A 22859-nucleotide genomic window follows, 5' to 3' on the forward strand; every position below is an offset into this window, starting at 1 on the left:
GTGACTAACAAAATATAACTTTATACTGATCACACCACGTGTCATAATACCATGAGCGAATTACTTTCCCTATCAAAAGCACATGACATGACGATGACCATTAAAGAAATCACATCACCTACCCTGAACACCATGGCCTGAGTGACTAAACAAAGCACATGACTACCCAATCACTTGATCCAAGCAATTGCATGACTAGTCAAAATCACTCAAGCAATGATCACTCAAAATGCCTACATTGTATAGGACATGTATTAAATATTGTCCATTTTGTTTGCATGGCCAAGAGAGAAGCACATGCTGATTTGAATGTCAATTTGAACAACAAAGTTTGAATTAAAAATGAATATTCAAGATCCTTATGATTAATTAATTGCCTAAAATGGTAATACAATGATAATGAATTCAGTTTTGTGTTCAGTGCAAATAACTGATTTTAAAATTAGGTCCTTTTATACATTTAATTGTACAATTATTACAGTCATGTAACATACTATGACCACCGACTAATTATATACAATGACTAATGTAATTGTGTGTTGCACCAACTAACCCATATCATAGGTTTGAAAATGGTATATCAGCAAGTTATTGGGTGTTCTGTATCCTTACAAGCCAGTAGTCAATTTTGAAATTGTAGTGATGGGAAATATTTTGTAATTTTAAGCAAATAGATTGGTTTAGGGGGTGTTTCGGACATGTTTCAGGATAGTAATAAGGTGTGTTTGGGGTTACAAAACTGGCAGCTATTGATCCGAGTGCTTTTGATATTGGATAATGGAAATTAGCTTTCACTGGAGCAGCAAGGCATGTTCTTGCCATGCATTTGGTGGCGATACACACACAGTGTTTAACACAGTGATGCACTGTAGTATGCAATTTATGTTCACAGCTGTACCACAGCACATCATGTTCAGCTTTTAAATAGCGTCTAATTTTGGCCATAGCGTTGATAGTACTGTATGTTAAAGTGGTATGTTGAGGGAATTAGATAGATTGCCAATTAATATGGGAGTGTGCATTTAGACAGGTATGACTAATGAACGCTAGATTTGATTTTTGGTTTTGTGTTGAGAGATAACAAAGAATAGGTCAGTGCATTTATATGTAAATAGTTGGGTGTGGCAGTACCTGAATTTTGTATGGGATACTGGTTGGTGGCGTGGTCTCTCCCTTTTAGCCATCACAAATAATAATGTCCTCCCAAGTCTTATTAGTCACGAGAAACTCCTATTAGGGCTTCCTTCTTGCTCGTGCTCATCCCCCAATATCCATTTCTCTTTAACCTAAATCACATGCTATCCACAAATTTACAATTTACACAACGTCTGGTGATTCCACCCAGAGTTACACTTGAGTTTCCAGCCTGCAATTTTACACATGTAATGTAAATGTAAATATTTCATGGTGTGCTTCAGTTGTTTTCTTAAGTGTCCATACATATCAAATGTACATTGAAAAACCACGTGTCTAGCATTTTTTTTATAGTTTAGGAATATCACTGGATTATATAGGTTTTTTTCAATAGACCATTATCATTTTGAACATATATTCCATGCACAATGTATTTTCATAGTGTGACGTGCAATTAACAAAGATGAAGTATGGAAATTGGATATCGTGCCTTTATAGGGGATAATGGCATTAATGGCTTTTATGATAAACCTACCTTCATTATTGCAGTCTTTTGAATATAACGTACAGGTGAATTAGAAGTCATAGTGCTGCAAGGGTATATGATACTATTCAAGGCTTTAAGAAATGCTGGTATGTAATATAAAACCATGTTTTGTTAGGATGTACATGTAACAGTAAAATTGAATGTTTGAAGACTATAGAAAACTCTCTTACAAAACAATATTATTTCTCTTTTTGATAGTTCCAGATCAACCCCTCCAAATGAATGAATGAATTATGTCTGTTATGTCAGCCACTATGACTGATTAACCTAGACGTAAATTAATTAATAAATAAGTAGGTAAATAAATGTATAAATATGTATAAATAAATGAATTGGAATAAAATGAAACATACTAAAATAAGATGAAATAAGATAAAATAAAACAAAACAAAATAAAATGAAATAAACTAAAATAAAGATCAGTATAACCCATGGACCGGGATTTTGTTTATACCGTATATGCTCATCTAGCAGCAGATCTATGACAGATTCAAGATTTTATCTGACTTGTTTTGAATTTAAAGAATATAAGCATGTTATCTTTATTGTAGTTGTTCAAACCAAAATATCTACAAAACTGAAACTCCCATAGAAACCATAACAGTTATCGTTCCCATATTCAGACACAACCTGTAACCTGTAAAAACAATCTATAAAATCTGGTGCTTACTAGGAGACAGGAGACATGAAGAAAACCTGTGCTATTCATATTCACATTTGAACTTTTTTAAAAATTGAAAGCGAAACCAGTCAATTACAGACACTATTTTTAGACTCAATATGTTTAGAATTTTGAATAACCCATCCTCCTTAGCTGAGAGGTTAAGATATGTTTTCTATTTGATGAAGAAACCTCTTTCCAGTAGAAAAATATACATTGCAATTTGTGAAATGTAGCTTTGATTCTTGCATCCTAAATTGATATGACATGTCTTTTTTTTTCAAACTACATTAGAGGTAGATTTGTGCATTGAGTCTGATGTGGAGCGAAGGCCATTTTAAATTTCCCATTTGTTTGAAACCCAAGCATTCCCAAGTTTAGTCATCAATACATCACATTACACATTAATGTCGTCCATGGATGTGGCCTCGTCTAAAAATAAAGAGGAATACCCTAGATTTACATCTACAAGTTGAGTAGATCTCCTCATCATTCTACATAACATCCAATTCAGGGCCGGTCTGATGTCACATTACACATGAATTGCAAATTGGGTTTAAAGCCCGGCTTAGTCATTGAGGTAACATGCTCATGTAACCTAAACAGCCTAAGTGCCTCTGTGAAATTCTGTACTTTGGGGTTTTCAAAGAAGGTTGGGTTGGTTGTCATGCCAAATCTTCTTTACCTGGAACCGAAGGTTGTATCAGTTTCTCGTGATATGCTTCTTGGATTGGTTTGGTTGAGAGCTTCAGATTAATCATCACAGACCACAGATACATGTATGTAGCCAGTAGAATGGTAATCTGAGCCCTCTCTTGGCCCCGTTTCTCTTATCTTGTCCTCAGTCTCTCCTAGATACCCTGTCCTTGCTTTTTCAGACACTCCCTTGTCACCGTGCATTACATACCTTCATCCCTTACCTTTTCCTGTGGAAACCCTAATTCCCTACCATCATATTCGAGCCCACAGTCACACTCTTATTCCCTCTTTTGTGGAGACGTTGTTGTCTAGTGGTTATGACTTTCGTCTTTCAATCTGAGGGATGTGGGTTTGAACCCAGCCATGGCGTATGTTCCTTCAGCAAGAAATTTACCCACACTGTTGCAGTACTCAACCCAGGTGAGGTGAATGGGTATCTGGTAGGAAGAAATTACCAGAATGCTTGAGCGCCTACATTGGCAGTGGCGCGAAAGCCGGGTAATAATAACAGGGCTTTGTATCCTCAGGCAAAAAGCGCTTTATAAATCCAGCTATTATTATCATTTTAAAAACCTTTCTTACACCTGTGTAAACCATCTCCTTTTCCTTCAGGCTTCAAGGCCCAATTGTACCTATCACAACCACTTACACCCCCCTCTTACACTTCTTTGTCCTCCCTACACCTATTTGGGATTGCACTATGTGTCATCCTACCCTCAGACTTCTGCACTCTTTTCTACCAGGTTTAAACCCTGTTACGCCACCCCATCTTGAATGCTCTCCCATACCCTTGCTTTGATGTCATGGTATGGTGTCATTGAGTTTCCTTTGACGGCTCGCTAGAGTTTTACTGGGAACTCCAGATTTTTTCAGTTAATGCCACAGTGGCATATCAGAATCATCAGGGGCCAATTTCATAAACCTTGTTATGATAAACATATTTGAAATGACAGTTTAAAGCTACTGAAATCCATCAATTTGATTTGCTAATAGTAAACTTGTGATAGAAATGCTGAAAAGCTGCAGTTGTTATTATAACAAGTCTTAATGAAACAGTTCCCTGTTTTTTTCTTCCATTTTGGTGGCAGCGGTGGGATGTAAACCCCATGCCATCAAAATGACTGATGATGTCGCTTTTTTTCTTTGCACTCCCCCTTTCTTCACCCTTCCATGCAATTCCTTACCCACCCATCTCAATTTCCAGCCTTTTTCTTTACTCCCCGTCTTCTATTTCTTTCACCTATGACCTGATTCTATTTCTATTTTTGCATCCTCACATTCTTTTGATCTCTTCCAAGTTCCGGTTATTTTTTAAAGGCCACGTCACACCGCCCGAGCGTTGTTGGAGCGGTCGTGGAGCGGTAGGGAGAGGGGGTTGAATTTTGCTCACAAAATTGGGAAAAAAATAAAAAACAAATCGAAAACAAAATAAAAACAATCGAAATCGAAAATGGTGAACGGGAGCGAGCGGTGATGATTTTTTCTCTCCACTCCACGACCGCTCCAACAACGCTCGGGCAGTGTGACCATACCTTTAACCTCTTTTATCCATGTAATACCTCAACTCTCTCCAACACTTTTTTACATCTTCATCTATGAGCTTGCTTGTCCCAGATCCTCTCTTGCAACCCTTTCCAATACCTCATCCACCCTGTTTTACAACCCTCGACCTCCCAAGTCCCCTTCCATAATATTGGATCTACTATAACTTTAAGGGGTAAAATCAAAATCATGTTATAAGGAATATCTTGTTATAGTATAAATTTAATGTGATTATTTCCCATCATTATTGACCAAATTAGTTCCTTTAACGTTTGATTCAAGTATTTTTACCTTTAACTTGCTTAATAGAGTCCATCCCAGGGTAAGGTGTTACATCTACTTAAAATGCATGGCTTTTATTGTGCAGCCCTGATTATAGTGTATGTGATAGATGGAATGGGAAGGAGAGAGAATCGCCACATACCTGGGAATAGTGTCAGGTCATTATGAACCTACCTACATCTCAGAGATAATGTATCTTAGATGTTTCCCTAATTATTGTTCATTTTCAGTCTCTCTTTCTCCTTTCTCTGTTTGCCCCACCCTACTCCTACCAATTCTTTTCTCCCCCTCCTTTCTCAGTTTGATCCTCCTGTCTCTCTTTAAATTTTTATGATTACCTTCTCTTTTTGCTTTGTTTCTAGTTTCTTCTTTGCTCCTTTCTCTTCTTTTCTCCATCTCACTTTCAATATTTCCCTCATTATCTTTCTTTTTGATTCTTTCATTTTTTTTCTCCCATCTCCTCTCTGTTGCTATCCTCCCTCTTCCACTCTCTCTCTTTCCCTCTGACAATTAATTTTTTACTCATAGATAAGACCACGCATCTATCTACATGTATATGATAAATGAAAATGTAGATAAAATGGGACCATTGGAGCCATAAAATCAGCTTTCCATAGCAGGAAAAAAATTCTACCTCAAGCTCAAACTCATTTGTAACCTGCAATGTAGACTGTAATTCATCTTGTCTGGGCTTGAACCCACAACCTTTGGTCAGAGAGGCTAAACCGTCACCACCTACGTCACTCCCTTCCTCTGACGTGGATTTAGTTCTTGAAGAATGGTACTTGGCAAAAATATTATTCCCTTGAAAAAAAGGGTCGTCCAAAATGAGAGCCGCATTAAAAATGTAGGAGGAATCGGTAAATCTTTCATACTATCGATTGTATGAACCACAATTTGGATAAAGGTCTATACATGTAGTTCCAGATAGCATCATGGTTCCTGCAGTCTGCCCAATGAATGTTTCAATTCTTAATCAGGTCATGCCAACAAGAAAACAAGGGAAAAACACCTGCATTTTTTCGGGGACTTTGTCACTTCTTTATGCTTTGAGCGATATCCTCATGTAATATCCAGAAACTCAGGTCTGTTGTCTGCTCAAAGGCATTGCCCTTTCGTTTGAGGTACACCAGGGCCCCATCTTACAAAGAGTTACGATTGATGCGATCAATCGCAACTTGAAAGCCAGCAAAGTCAACATATGGAATGCATGTTTGTTAAAAAATTGTTCTAGATATGAATGTCTATCCAGAAAGTCATTGATTCTTGACAATTTGGTGTGTTTTCCTTTGTTTACAAAGGACATTTTGCAAATTTCCTGTAGAAAAAATTATGACACTGATGGATTCCATAGAGTTACGATTGATTGGATCAGTCATAACCCTTTGTAAGACTGGGCCCAGCTGTACATTCTGGTATAATGTTCAACCAAAGCTGCTTGTATGGGAAACTCTGGCTTTCTCTAGAATTATAAAAATATATAGATTTTTTTATTTTGTAGATGCTATTATAGATGTTACTAAAATATGAGTCACTCTTGGATATCTTGCCTAGTCACGGTCTGTGCTGTTTGTTGGATTGATTCTTGATGCCTTTTTTGAGCTGCTACCTGTCTATTGGACCCCAATATAAATTTACTATAATTTCGCAAGCTTCAGTCAGGCCCTACATCTGCAATGCCCATTCAGACCCTGGCTTTATTTTTTTTAAGTACAGTGTGTATATAGGAGATATGAGCCTAGTCTTTATAAAATAGGAGGCAAGATTCTGACCTGGATGTACAAAGGTTTGCGTACATGACAATTTGAATCTCAGCGCATTGTCATCAAAAGCACAGAACCTCATAGCGGCGATGTGTTATTGTGTCCGAGAATAAAACTCTCCTCTTAATACGAAACCACCAAACACTTTCATGAATTAAACATGAAGCTTTTAGTGCTGCCCAGCACATAGCAACATCCTTTCATACCCTATTCAATAGGTAACATTGTCCAGATATAATCCTGCCTGCTTTTGGCAAAGCAAGGTCTAGGTGGGTGGGGTGTCCAAGGATAGGGAATCAGAAAACAGGCTGAACAATCGTCGTCACAGGTCTGAATTATTCATTTTTCTCATGAAATAATGAAGTTTGTTTTTCCCTTTTTGAATAGAATTTCAATGAAACTTATCACAAATTTAATCCAGGAGAGTACTGATTCAATTTCAATATCAAGAACTGAAAAAGGTCTTTTCACTTTGGCTGACTAATTAGATGTTTCTGCCAGGCTTTATCAGAGTGTAGTGTGTTGCGTATAACAGCTTGGCCCAAGCATATTCTGCTGTAAATTTAAGATTTTCTTCGTTTAGAGTTTTTCTACAGGTGCAAAAGTTGATACAATAAATTCATATTAATATTTCTGTACCGAGAGAAAGGTAATTTGCTATTGCACAGTTCATTTACATTTGATGATTCAATTATTCCACTTATCCATTTTGAAATTTATTTGATTGAATAATCATATAGGATACTGTTTTAAACACTGTTTTGAACTTTATATGCCTGCCATGTGTTTTAACTTCAAAGTAACAATTAGAAGGCTTTTGCAATTTAGCATTATGCGGAAATAACATATTAACACCCCAAGGTTATATTAATCAAATTATTCTATTCTATATTTATTTTATTCTATTCTCATATTTCTAATTTCTGGTTTATTTTTTGTAATTGTTTTGTATGCTATTAGTCAAATGAAATTGAATGAATAACTAAGGAAGATGTTGATTATCATGTAGCAAAGGTATTAGGATGGCAATATTATGCAGCTTCTTTGTGGGGGCATTAATGTGGTCTATCTTCTAAAGTCATTTATAGGATAGGGGAGCCTTCATTTTATGCCCTTTGTGTTGCCAGTTGTGCTTGGAGTAGAAGAACAGCAGGAAATTTGAAGTCTCAAAGCAACATACTTTTTATACAAATTTATTGATCAAGGTGCCTTAAGAAAAGCTTGTTCTGCACATTACAGTGGAATCCCACTTTGCTGCATTCCCTGTTGTTTTGTCACGTTGAAATGGGAAGATTAGAAGGTAAAAGAGTCTAAGGGAGGTTCTTCTGCAGAACGTGGCTCATTCTCAGTTAAGGTGCATTACATATATATACTTAGAGCAAAGCTTGGAATCAATCTCCAAAGTATGATCATGTGCCTATCGTTTCTTTATGTATATTTTTGCACTTTATTTTTTTTTATATTAATCAGTGCAGTCAACACTTGCCTTCTACAGCTTTCCATAACTTCACATATTTTGAAACACTATTGATAATCATTTCATTTTTCACTTCTCTCCCGTTCTCTGTATGCTACTTTTGTTCTCACATCCCTATCTGACACTGTTTGCAATAACATTTCTAACTAACATACTAATGGTTTCATCTTATTTTACGACTTTTAAAACATTAATCATATATCGAACTAACTTTTAAATATATTTAAAATTTGATAGTTTTTTATTGTACCCATGAGTTGTTCAATCTTGTAAAACATGTGTTTGATTATATTATCTAATGGATATCTACTTTCTTTATATATTACAAATTTAAAACCTGGAAAATGACGTTTTAATTATTTTTGTCAATATTTACATCTGAAATCATTAACTGCTCTTTATGTTGTCTAAAAAAAAATTATTCTTGATTGAGTTGCTGTGAAAATATATATCGTGCTTCCATGAAATTCGGTATGCATTACGATGCTACTCCTTTCTTGTGGTGATGCCATTTATATATGACTGGGTATTCTCCAATAATTGTCCCTTTAAATTAATTCCACACTATTGAATATTTATTGGTCGAATGCTATGCATGCTGAATGCTTTTGAACTTAGATAATGACATAGACCCTAACTCTAACTCTCCTACCAAAGAAAAAAAGAAAAAGAAGCGGAAGAAGAAGTTCGTACGGATCAGACGGGCGGAGAAGAGGTTACGCTTCGCCATTCGTCACGCTGTGAAGACGCAGGCTTTCTATTGGCTTGTTATAGTCCTTGTATTCCTCAACACCATCTGTGTTGCTATAGAACACTACAACCAACCCCATTGGCTAGAACAATTCTTATGTGAGTATACATCTTACAGTCTTCCTTCGTTCCTAAAATGTTGCAGTGTAGAAACTTGTCTTCTACTAGGATTTGTTTGTTATGTGTGTTTTTAATAAGGATTGAAAATAAGCAAAATGAAATGAAAAACAAACCTTTTATCCCTTATGACATTAGTAATGTGAATAAAGTACTATGGCAGAATAAAGTTAGTTTTTATTGTTTTTACTTGTCAATTATAGTCATTATTATGATAATTCTTCATTTAGAATTGTGCCTAATAAACATAATTTAATCTGGTTACTTTTTTTTTAATTGTGCAATTGATCATGAGACCTAAGGTGCGCCCACTGCAAACTTTTCATGTTTTGTTTGATACTGCTGTAAAGTGTATTGTAAAAGTATGTCTGAAACTTTAATAAAATAATTATTTTCATGACTGGCCAAGATCAATGAAAATCAAATTCAAAATGAAAATTTGTTTAATTGCTATCTTAATGAGATATGAAGTCATTTGTCTACTGGTTGTCCTTAGCAAACAATCAGTTTACAACCTGCAATATTTGTTTGCCTTAAGAAAATATCATTGCAATTATCGTTTTATTTCACGATAAGCCGATTATTGAATTTCTGATTGTTTCATTTTATAAAAAATATTTTATTCATTTATTCATTTATTTATCTACCTATTTGTCTTGATACTTCAATATCCAATTTTTATTCATTCTTGTTCTATCTTGTTTTGTAACTGCAATATTTGAGATAAAATAATTGTTAACTGGTTTGAACTGGCATAATACATAGAATTTACTGAACTCTTGAACCTTGAAGTAAACTCATTTGAAAGTTATGCATCATTTGCTGCTTGAAACTCCAATTCTCTCATTGTTTATTCATGTTCCTGTATGAAATCTTCAGCTTAATATCAAATATTCATGCACTCTGATAGTGATATTTATTCTTTTTTCTTCAGACTATGCAGAAATAGTGTTCCTTTGTATCTTCATAATGGAAATGGTCATAAAAATGTATGGCCTCGGGCCTGGGGTCTACTTCCAATCAGCTTTCAACAAATTTGACTGCCTTGTAAGTATTAAACTCCCCTTTAATTGATATGTCAGACATAGCTCAAACAAACTTCAGCTCAGATTTTCATGTTTTTATGTTTGTGCCCTAATTTGTGGAGCCTTGTGGCCCAGTGGATTAGTCTCTGGATTCAAAACAGAGGGTCATGGGTTCAAATCAGGGCCATGGCATAATTTCCGTCAGCAAGATTTTTGCTGCACTCAATCCAGGTGTGGTAATAATGTACTATCATTAAGTAATTCTTCAAAAGGCTGTGAGCACCAGAATCGGTAGCTTCGAGATGTACATATACTATGCACTTTTGACTCAATCTTAAACAAAATTTTAAATGAAAATCACTCAGAATCAATATGAACTCATGCAAAATGACATTCTCTATCAATCTCTATTTACTTTTGATACGTTAATTTAAAAATAAAAATAAAGCCATAAAAGCAACATTGCATTTTTTTTTCAATCTTAAGAATGCAAGCCTATAAAATATTTCAAAACTTTTTAATGATTTTTTTTGTCTTGAATGTGTAAAAAACATTAATTTTCATTTCCCTTTGTGTACAGGTTATATGCGCGAGCATGTTTGAGGTCATCTGGACAAAATATAAAGACGAGTCTTTTGGCCTTAGTGTACTTCGAGCCCTGCGACTCCTTAGGATATTCAAAGTAACAAGGTTAGTCATGTGATCAGTCATGTGAGCTTCTTAGTTGATCTGAGCAGTGGCCAGCTAAATGATCTGGGGGCCGTTTTATAAAGCTGTTCGTAAGTTAAGAGCGACTTTAAGAATGACTGCTGAACCCTTCTTATGCGCTAAACCATCACCAATTCAATATACCATTTACCACTAGAAAGGATCACCAGTTCTTAAAGTCGCTCTTAACTTACGAACAGCTTTATGAAACAGCCCCCTGGGCCTTGTTGCATTAAACTTACCACTGATAAAAAATTGTAATCAGTAGTAACTTCCAAGGATGCATTGAGATTGATTTTCTGTTGGGCAATTCCATAAAATATGTGGGTCCGACCCCCTTTGTGGGACCTTCACGAACCTTTCTGTCACTGATTTGTTGTTCTTTTGACAGTACTTAATTTTCTCAAAGTACCATGACTTGGTCAGTTTATAAAGTGAAGTAAGACTTGAGAAAAATGGGGTCAGATGTACAAAAAGGCTTATCATTTTATGGAATTGCCCTGTTGAGCCTTGTTGCTATGCTAGATAATATTATGGTTACTTTCATTGCCTAATTATTTCAATTCAGTGTTTGACAGAGCAAAGAAATTACATGTATGTATCACTGTCAAAATAGTGGGGAGAGTGTGTTTTCATTCCTCATTGATTGTAATTAGGGGATGTTCTGTATATTCTAATTTGATTTACCCTTTTTTCTTGTTTTACGCTAATTTTTATTGATGTTTCCTACCTTTCCAAGTTTTCAAACTCAGTGTTTTTCATAAATGTGGCACAATCATTTAGCAATGAATCGAAAACATGGACAACATTATTAATTGGCATTGTAATCTTCAATTTAGAAGTATTCAGGTTAAATTTTTAAAAATACAGCATCAGCACTTTTCCAAACTTTGGATTTATTCAAATTGCGAGAAGTCTACCCTGTACCGTAAAAAAACCCAGTTTGTTATAGGGTTTGTTACTATGTGGATATTTTTTTTTCTGGATGGCATGTTCACGTATTGCAGTTTTCATGCTATCATATGTGAACAACCCTCAATGATCATTAATTGGTAATACTCATTCACCTGTAAAATAAAGCTCATACTCCATATCTTACTGACACCTTTCACATATTATCATCCTTGAGAAATACCCATCTCCTAATCCTCTTGGTGTTGACTCTACATCTTCAAGCCATCGCAAAGATATTGTGTTGATGTAAATTTGGTTTATGGAGCTTTTGCATAATATAGTTTATAGCTGTTTGTAGTTTGTCTCATGCTGAACTAGAGTTTCAGACCATTCTCAAATTTTCCTAGTCTCCTGCTTGTGTTGAGTAGTTCCTGGAAACTGCCTCGGTGAATAAAATATAATTCATTACTCCAGGAATGAACATGTTTATATCCTTTGATCCCCGATCTCTTAAAAGTGCACTCTTTGGAGTAACTTTCCCCTTCTTTCGTGTTTATTTGTTTGGTTGACTTGTTGGATCAAAGAAAAGGGAGTATAGAAGTTTATATATTGGGTTTCCCCTCGCCGTGGTTGTTCCTTGGTAATATATTGGTTGATACCTTTCAATCTAGATAATCTGATTAATTTCAGGGAAGAATGGATATTGGGTATAAAGCTGTAGCGAAGGAAGAGGCTCAAGAGAGGGTTTCACTGTCACCCAGTGAAAGAGAGTGTTCCATAACTTGATTTGGGAAAGAGGCTCTCCTTTTGTCTGATGACTCTTGCTCCTTTCATTTTGCTCTCTGAATGAAGTATTTTCCTTTCTTTTTACATCCTCCCTTCACAGTATATCAACATTCTTATTCTTCTCAGAGTACTATCATTTTATTTCTTGACATACAGTCTGTAAAGAGATTTATCTGCTGGGTAGAACTCAAAAAGAAAAAGATGAAGATTTGTTTGATTTTTTTTCTCTACATATACTTTATGGACCTGCTTAAGCATCATGTGTTATCACTTATTCACTTCAAGAAACCACTTGCTTTCACCCGCAAATAAACAAAATCATACAAAAACAATAAATCATGAATCACCTTTTCTTCACAAAATTCTTGTAAACTAACTAGTACACCCATATCAAATTTTAAAAAATATAAAATTTTGATTTCAATATATTCATTGTACAATTGTGTAATACTGAAATGATATCTTGAGAACAAGTACAGGAGAAAAATGTAGTTTGACTATTAAACCATGGCATGCTAATTAAATTAATGGATATGTAGGGTGAAAAATTATGGTACTCTCAATTAATTACCATATAATCAATTGATTGTAAAGACATAATGAAAGATGCCACAAGGTATAGAGCCTTGTATAGTGATGCAGTTGCAGACTGTTGCTGGAGACTATATTACCAGTAGGATGAATAAGGGCGCACTCTTTTCCTCTCCCTCCCCCACTCCGTCAATGTTTGATGAGATATGCCTGGCCGAACATTTCCGCTTGTTTTCTCCTCTTCCTCGCTCTCTTCCCATGCAAAATGGATGAACGCTCCAGCACAGTTGCCCCCAAAGAGCTCCATGGGAGTGCATGCTACACCGAACACCACTCTCCCTAATTCATTATGATAATGTCGGAATCCACCACGGGGCTATACACTCGCACTCGGCCTTGCGGTCCGAGGGCGCTTTGTTTTCTAGAAATGATCAAGTTCCGCTACTCTTTGACCCCCAGTGGGAGGAAATGAAGCCCCCATCAGAGGTGTCTAAGTTGGTAAAGACGGCAAGGAGTTCCGAGGTTAACCCTTTGACTCTTTCATTGTCACATCCTTGCAGATTAATTGCAAGGTCTCTTCTGTCCCAGAGTTAATGGTTGTCTTCCCAGGGCCCTGTCTTACAAAGATATGCGATAGATCCAAATCAAAATGAAAATGAGATTGATCTCAAATTCCTATCTTTTCACTACAAAAGAGTAGATCAGTCAATAGTTTAGATTGATAATATTAATCTAGTATGGATCTTTGTAAGACAGAGCTCGGGTTTTCTATGCTTATGCGTCAGGATGTGTATATATGTAGATCAATTGCTAGTTCATATATCAGTTGATGCAAATCTATTGCAACTCTTTGTAAGACGGGGCCTTGGTCGCTATGCTTTAACTCCGGATGTTGTGGATCATAATCAACCTTAATTACAACTCCACTTTTGCAAGTAATATGCTATGCTGCTCTTGTATTAGAGAAATTCTCTTTTTAATAAAAGTTCCTGGAACATGCTGTGAAGAATAATAAAGTGCCCTGAAATTCTCTGTCCAGGGTTGTTTATAAATGGAGTTAGAATGATCAAATATTACCAATGAATATTGGAGATCTATATCAATACCTTGCCAACTGGAATGTTGTCCATGTTTTCAATCCTTTTAATCAGTTGCTTAGGGATGATAGTTTATTAGAATGCATAATGCAATATGCATTTCATGGTATTTTTATTGATTCGTAGGAATTCAGTCGTAGCGTTATCATGAGGTTATATTGAATGCCACACCTGCCCAACCCCAATCTCTTTAAACCATTCAGTCAATTGAAATACAATTCTATCAATAATCGTTAAAACTAGAAATTGAATGTTGTAATTTGCGAGTGCATTCTATGTAATATATCAAGAGCAGGTGGTTTTGCTGATAATTGTGTTATTGACATATATTTCTTCTATGATAACTATTTCTAACATCCTTTCTGTTATACAGCTTTCACATTCGCCATGACAGCGAGACACCTGTTGCCAGTATTTCTACTGGATAATTCATGTTCATGCTCTAACGTCAGTTTATAGTCGGTGTGGTGTTATCCGTTTACCAAACTTGGTATTAATATCTCTCTTTTTTTCTACAGGTACGAAATTCGACACCTTGCGTGTGAGAGGTTTAGCATGCATCAGCATGTATAACACTTGTTGTGATGAGTGTGTGGGTGTGTGTGAGTGTGTGAGGATGAGGGTGATAACCTGTGCGATTTTTTTTCCTTACATGTGCCGTGGTCCAGTGGTTTACGTTGCCTGACTAGACACAAGAGGTTCAAGGTTCAATTCCCGGCCACGGCACGTATCCCCTTCAGCAAGGCATAATAATCAAGTGCTCTTTTATCCTACATTGAAATAAATGTATTTGCTATGGACATTCATGATACATTCAACCATTGAATTGAAGATTTCTGTAAGCAAGCTTCCCCTTTTTTAAAAAAAACCTGTGGAAATGTTGCGATTCAAGTTGTCAATGGGCTTTTTAGTATATAAGGGTGAAATATTGTGAGAGCCTACAAATTTGTAGAAATGACTCAATGCCATACTACTCAGTTGTCTTGCATGAATTATTTTACCTTTGCTAAAAGATTCATTGCAGATGAAAAGGTCATAATTTGAGTCAGTCATTTACGAGTATATAAGATATTAACGTATAACTCATTATGAATGTCCTTGTTCTGTCTCCCGAAAGGTATGTACTTGTAATGTTCAACTGTTAATTGCTATGTATGAGTCACATGCAATCATTATAAATTCTTCGAGAAGTGTAACACTGCTTGATTTTTAATGAAGGACAAACTGAAATATGTGACTAATGTTGCCTGAAATTGAAAATTGATTAATTCCATCAAATGTGATGGAGAAACACCAATATAATGTATCTTTGATTAAGATATATTTTTAATGATTATTCAAGGCTTTCAACATTGACTAAAAATCCTCACAAAGTTGAAAGTAAAACAGGAAAAAAATATGATAATCATGAAATTATTAATGAAATAGTTGAGTAATTTGAGGAGTTAGCAATTTAGAAACATTTTTTTTTTATGCAAGAAGGATATATTTGTCCTAAGTAAAAATTCTTTTACTGGATACATATAGCTTATCCTCTTCTTTTTGTGTTTTTCATGTACATGTAAATCTTTCTTTTCCAGAGATACAAAACATCCGCTTTCATACAAGAAACGTAAATGTACTATGATGGATGGCTTTTACATTTATCTTGAGCTACATCTCAGCATATGTGACGTGTATGAATTGATTGTTTTTCCCTATCAGCAGACCCTGAGTAAAATCGCTGTTATTTGTTTGTGTGAACACATGACTTTGTCTGGGAAGCCCTCGCGGAAAGGGTGTTTGATACACTAATGGTTTGTCAGCGTAAACTTGTCAGCGGCTAAAGCCAATGAACAGTGCAAGTTAAATCGTTGGTTTGTTTGTGTGAACACGTGACATTGGATGGTACGCCCTTGAAGAAAGCGTTTTGAAGCGCTTTGGGTTTTCAGTGTGGACTGGTCACCGGCTATAGCCATTGAAAAGAGTGTGAGATAATTTGTTTGTTTGTTTGTGTGAACATGACATTGGTCGATATACTGTCAGATGGTAGACAAGGCGACCTTGTTGTGCACTGTGTATGTGATGTATTTACCAGCACCCATCCCCACGTTTTAATTACTCCTACAGCAAGTGCCTGTCACTCCTTTTGCATACACGAACACACCGCTAGCATGGGACCTATTATAACACATTATGACTACTATTGCTAATGTGATTAACAGCACCAGACAGGACCTAGTCTCCGCTTCCACACCCTATATTAAGATTTCAGACCATCTTTGCCAAAATTTGACCAATGCCACATAACATTCTGGCATTCTCATAGATTTCCATGCTAAGCCCCTGACACTTTGTTTCTTTCCCATTATTTTGGTGGTATATATGCAAAACAAGTGTCCAAAAATTTTACAATAAATATCTAACAAAACTTTATGGCTATCCATACGTCTACATGCAGTTTACAGGGGGAGGGGGTTCTTTTAAGGAGCAAAGCAAGATAATTATTCAATTTTATGTGAATATCACAACAGTTTCACATTTACTTCTTCCATATTAAACTTGTATTATTGTCAATGACGTAAAAACAAAGAGATCTGTAAAGGTCTGAAAGATGGAGACTATGCCTCTTAAGAAGTGGTGCTTCTGCCTTGAGAAGTTGGTGGAATGATGCCACTTGTTTCCTCATTAACCAAAACATCTGCAATTTACCTTCACTCTCCTAATTCAATTAACTCGTGCAAATCAAGAAATCATTACTGTGCAATATAACCTCTCCTCTGGAATTCCGCTACGTCTTCCGCATATGACGGGATGAGCTGGATCGGCGGCATGTCCGCATCTCTGTCCATCCTAAGTTCTTATATAACCATAATCTTTATAAATTATACCCTATTTCATTCATAATCTAGTTTTAAAAGAATTGATGTGCTTGTATGGTAGCTAATTAGCATTAGCAAGACACCAGGGGCTGGTTTCATAAAACTTGTAATAACAACTTTGCAATGACAGTTAAAAGCTACTGTAATCCTTCAATCCGATTGGCTGATTGGAAATTTGTTATAGATATTGTGCATTTGTTGCTATAACAAGACTTTATGAAAAGAGACCCAGGAGGTGTTTCGGCAAACTATTTGTCATTTATTTTTACGAACAACTGCTGTAAGCTCAAATCCTTGCATCTGATTTGCCGGGATCTCGTCTCCAGTGAAAATCACAGTCAGGATGCCCCGTGTCATGCCCCCTCCCCCTACATCCAAACTGCACACAGATGCATGTTCATTTGCTAAGGTCCCCTTAATCTCTAAAGATAAAGGGAAGTTCGCCCTGATGTTTAGTCAGTTTGATCAAAGATACTACAAGGGGAAGATCGGACAGTTACAAGTAGACCGCGCAATGAAACGCTTGGGAAGAGCGCCCTACAGCGTTGAGTATGTACCTTTTTTTACCTTTGCGTATCGCGAGATGGTTGTGTACAAAACATTTAGAGAAATGGTGAAGGGAGGAAGGAATATATGATTTTTACTTTTTAAGCTTTTTTCTTCAATGTTTTTTAATTTAAAGTTGAGATGAATATATTTAAGAGGTTTGTTGGTAATAAAAGGTGGAATAATTCAAATGCGCCACCTTTGAGCCCTCTCCAAAGTCCCCTCTCTCATTTTCCCCCATATGTTTCATACACAAAAGCATGCCAATGTGCGATCGGTACTTACTCAACGCTAGTGGGCGTCCTTCCCCATGAGCATTTATGAAGCGTTTCCAAAAATCGCCAAAGTGTCCAATTTCCCCCTTGTAGTATCTTTGGTTTGATAAAAGCAGAAAATTGAAGAAAAAAATTTATTTGAAGGTTTGGGAAGAATCCATGACAGAATTTTCAAAGGTTCAATTTTGTGATTTCATATACTATGAGAGCAAGCACTTCTAACCCATCTAGTATGTGATATACATGTATGTTCTATAAATTCCCATTTTGTAATGGATCATGATGACTGAAAATATGATTTTTTTTTATAGAAACATGAATTCACAAATGCGTCTGATTATAAATTGAATGAAAAGATAAGAACTATTTTCTATTTTTTGAGAGAATGACGATTTGTTTGATTGATATCCCATGACAAATGGGGGACCTGCATGCATTAACTCAGAGTTAAATTGATAAAAATCCACAACTCTTATTAATTTTTTTATGGTTTCTCATGCAGCTTTCATTAATATGTTGCCATTTTTCTTCTTTTATGAGAACCCAAACAGTACCAGTTTGAACTTCCCTTTTAAGATCGTTTAATTAAATAATATTTGGATCTTACATTGTATGCCCTCTTTGAAATAAATGTTGAAGTATTTGTTTATTTGATGAAATATACTTCATCCTAAAATGTTTTGAATTGAAATACATAATATGATTCAAATTGTAAATAGAAACCTATTATATATTTTTTGATTTGTACAATGAATTCATCCTGCTATCCTTAGGAAGATTCTTTTATATTGAATTGTAAACTTGTTTTAATTGTAAATATTCTGTACATATGAATTTATCTTGCATGAAAACCCCTTAAGTTCCTTACAAAGAGCATAAGCATATAGTAGTAAGCTACCCACCCCCTCCCCCCACTAACCCTTTTAGTATTTAAATTTGTATGCTCACCTTGTTCCTGTTCAATATGTAACATGTATGTTAACGAACGTAACTAACATGTCCTGTTATCCATTACCGACTTCTGAGTCTTGCTATTGTCTAAATCATCAACAACCATTTTGGTCTAGTTAGTGAAACATTTGATGATCAGTACATAGAACATTACTAGGCTAAATTAGCCATGCAACGGAAATATGGAGATTTCAAAGAAAAAGAATATTACTCCAAAATATGATGTACTTTGACTACGTCTACTGATGCAAAGGATGACTGTTGCTTCTTTGGGAGATATCTTTATGACTAGTAAGAAGTACATGGATATTGTCGAAGCCATTTCAGAAAAACAGAAGATTTTCAGAAAATCAGTGAGAAGCACCTTCCAGCTTTTCACTAAATGTTTATTAGTCCTATTATTTGTTGGTAATAAGTTGAAAATAAAGGGCCCATGAATATCAAATAACCATTAACAGAAATATAAAACAAAATGTAATGTCTTGAAATCAAAATTCTAAGCATCTTGTGCTCAAAAGCATGAGAAGTTATTAGATTTAGATGTCTCAAATAAAGGTATTTGCTATAAAAAAAAAGTTTGTTGCGTACCAAAGTGGACGAATGAATATTATAAAAGAAATGTTTAGTAACCTGGAAATTAAGACCCTAAGCTGCTCATGCTCAAAGGCCACAAGAGCTAAAGGCTCAGGGGTTGGTTCCTACATGTTACACCCTGTTGGTATTGAATCTTTCCACCTTACAGGTACTGGACAAACTTGCGTTACCTCTTGGTTTCATTGGTACATAGCATTCAGTCTATTGTCAGTCTGGTATTCTTACTATTCCTCTTCCTTGTCATCTTTGCTTTGCTCGGTATGGAGTTCTTCGGCGGACGGTAAGTAGCCCCCCTCCCGGTCCCTCTAACCCCCCTCCTCTTCTCGTCATCATCACCAACTTCCTTCCACACTCCTGGACGGAGAACCAGTCTTCCAATTCTCCTGCATGCCATCTTTAACTGTTCATTTGTGTGACTCTAAGCTGATGCTGGGTGAGTTTGATTAGTCCAGGGATGGAGAGGATGCATGCTTCTTTTTTTTTCACGAGAGCCTTTGAGGCGAGCATTGGGATGCAGTAGCGTCTTGTCTGGATGCCGTCTCATGGCGATGTATCGGAAGACTAAAAATGTTAATGAGTGTTCTTTTCTCTCCACACAGGGGTGATAGAGTAACGGTTAGGAGCCGACTGCATGAAGAATCTCTCCACTTTCATCCGCTGGTGATACCAATAATGCATGAGCCCTCGATCACCCTATCCGCCCGTACAAAAGGGGGATTATTATCATGCACATCATCACCACTTTCGCTTCATGTTGATTCATACTCTCGATTTGATGTTCTTATCTCTCTCTCTCCTATTTCCTTTTTTTGTCCTTACAGTTAAATCAAGGCAGGGGAGATTTCTTGTATTATTCCATTCAGGGAATACATCACTATGATTGAATGATATTATTTTGCACCAGCACTAATTAGAACGTATTTTTGTTTCTCTTTTTTTTATTCTTCTCTCCACTATCTCTATTACATGTTTCCTATGTCTTGACCTGTCTGTCCTTGGCCTATGTCGGACCCTATTGGTGTTCCATTTCTGTTATATGTTATCATACCACCTGTTGCACTGTTCCTCTCTTGCACCCCCCCCCCATCCTTACCTGATCAACACCTTTGCTGTCTTCATTTTCCCCTTCCCTTGCATGCCTTTTTTGTCTCCTATCCTATCTCCCCACACCTTATGTTTTTTTCACATTCTGTATTCCATTTTATATGTCTCTCACACTCCCATCTTTGCCTTTTATTCCCCTCTCTTTTCCATCCTTGTCTCTTTCGCCTTTCTCTCCCTTACCCCTTTGGTTACTTTCTCCATATTATCTTTACGTTTCACATCCTTTCCTTTTCTGAAACCATTCTCACCATCTTACCCCTTTCTCAATCTTGTTCTCTTTCATTGTTTTACTATATACTTATCTTTACTTCTGTTCTTTTTATTTCTCTCTCTATTGATTTGCCCTATATTTAATTTCCCCCTTCAAATGGTTTCCTCCATTTCTTTTCTCTTTTTCTCTCTCTCTCTCACTCTTCCCTTATCCTATCACATGTCTTCCTCCTTCCATTTGCCATTCCCTCTTCCCAATCTCATTCTTCCTTTTCTTCTTCTATCCTCATCTCCCATTTTCTTATCTCACTCTCTCCGCTCTTTCTCATAATCTTCCTTCTTTCTCCATCCTTTTTCTCCTGTACTTGTTTTCTCTGTCTGTCTTTGCCCCTCCTCCTCCCATCTCTTCTGTCATCCATCTGTCTCCAATTCTTCCCTCTTCTCTCCTTTTCCTATCCTTCCTTCTATCTCTCCTTCTATCTCTCCTCCTTCCCTTCCTGCATGTCAATGTGTTTTCCTCATCTCAGATACTGGTCCTCCCTGCGGAACCTAGTGATATCCCTGTTAAGTAGTATGCGTTCCATTGTTAGTCTCCTCTTCCTACTTTTCCTCTTCATTCTCATCTTCGCCCTCCTGGGGATGCAGTTATTCGGTGGAAGGTAATTTTCAAGACAATATATGCCCGATCCGTTCGGTAGTTTGTTACAGTGTGAAAGTTTTATTTTAGATTTTGAAAAAAAAATATATATTATTTTGGAGTGAATTTCTGTTCATTTTGAACTAACATTATTTGTTGAACCCCCAGTGTGGTGGGCATATTAATTCCTAGATGTTGAGCATATAGTACCCGTAGTGAATTCCCTATCCTAGTGACACAAGCCAACCCTCCCCCACCCCCACACCCCTAGGTACAACCTCTCACATTGGTTAGCTTCATAACAAATTCCTTTTGGTGTATTATGTGCATATTTCTAACCCACAATTGACCTGCACTCCCCCGTAGTTATAATCATACCATGTTCTTGCTTCCCTTATACCTGCATTTACAATTATACAAAATAGATTGTAGCCAAAATTGTCTTTATATTATCCTTGTAGCCCTAGGTAGCACCCCATATATATATTTTATATCAAATTGTGAACAATCAATGGATGGTATGTCATGTAGCAATTACCTACAGAAACCTGTCTGTATGTATACCTTTGCATATATATTGTTATATATGTTTTGATGTTGTCATTGAACGAAAGCTGTGCTGTACTAAACACTGTCCCATTAATATTCATTACAAAGAATAAAATGATGGTATGAAATCAAAAACGTTAACCCACATTTTCCGTCAGTGATGTAATACTGCTATGAAAATCCATTTCAGGTGGTCTAGCAAAACATCTGTTCATTCTTATCAATGTACAATAAATTTGCAGGTACTTCAAAATGTGTTAAAGGTTAGATTACAGTTTTATGCATTTGTCGTAAATAATTATAGTCTGAGAGATCAAAATGGTTTACAATTTCAAAAAGTTTGCAGGTATCCCTTTGGAAATTGCAAGTTATTTTGTAAAGCAAGTAAATGCTGTCTTAGCTATAGCCATAGAATACTGATGAATATATAAGTAATTGTTTGTGGATTGTACTCATGCCCCTTCCATTTTCAATAAGAATTGGAACGGATTGTTAATAAAACTGGTTTATTCCTTTTGCATCTTTTCCTGAATACATTTCAAACCAAACCTTTTACTTTTCATAGTCTTTATGACAAGAACAAGGATCTTGTTGGAAAACAATGTGCTCTTGATTATTAAGTTATCTAAAGTAATATCTATTAGAAAAATAATATCTGTAAGGTATTCTTTATAACATTTTTTTAAACAAATTATATTGTTTGGCTATGTAAAAATTCATAGTCCCCAAAACATCAATATCTGAAATTCAATATTTGATATAACCACCTGATATGAATGTATACTGTCTTGCAAATACACTGATGTGAATTTCATGACTTTAACAAGCAGGTGAATGGAACTTTATTTAAAAGAAGTTTCTTTCAAATTTGGATCTCAAAAATGAACTAAAATGGATTACCGGTAGATGTCTCGAATATCGACAATGCAGGCCCTCCAAGTTTTGGAATGGTTGCCTCTACAATGTGTAGGGTTATTATTTCACCATTAAAAATCACATGCAAATGGAATAAACCAACTTTAGCCCTGGCTTGAAGCCTGCCCCTACCTTACCCTACCCTAATTTGCAACCCCCTAGTAGCAGAACACCTGCAGTTGCTTTTCACCATATACCTGTGTA

At 36.0% G+C, this 22859-nt stretch overlaps 1 protein-coding gene across 21 annotated transcripts in view; it reads left to right on the forward strand.

Moving 5' to 3' along the window:
* LOC121428589 (voltage-dependent calcium channel type A subunit alpha-1-like) overlaps positions 1 to 22859 on the forward strand; it is a 203248-nt gene that overhangs the window by 68441 nt on the left and 111948 nt on the right. For 17 of the 21 annotated variants that reach the window (XM_041625320.1, XM_041625326.1, XM_041625319.1 and 14 more), the window contains 4 exons: positions 8724 to 8954; positions 9907 to 10019; positions 10578 to 10687; positions 21082 to 21213. In XM_041625320.1, the coding sequence (XP_041481254.1) occupies positions 8724 to 8954; positions 9907 to 10019; positions 10578 to 10687; positions 21082 to 21213 (586 nt within the window). Of the gene's footprint in view, positions 1 to 8723; positions 8955 to 9906; positions 10020 to 10577; positions 10688 to 19388; positions 19521 to 21081; positions 21214 to 22859 lie in introns of all 21 variants that reach the window. The other 4 variants (XM_041625328.1, XM_041625333.1, XM_041625330.1 and 1 more) reach the window with 2 other exon arrangements.

Source organism: Lytechinus variegatus, chromosome 15 (genome assembly GCF_018143015.1).
Source record: "Lytechinus variegatus isolate NC3 chromosome 15, Lvar_3.0, whole genome shotgun sequence".
NCBI lineage: Eukaryota > Metazoa > Echinodermata > Echinoidea > Temnopleuroida > Toxopneustidae > Lytechinus > Lytechinus variegatus.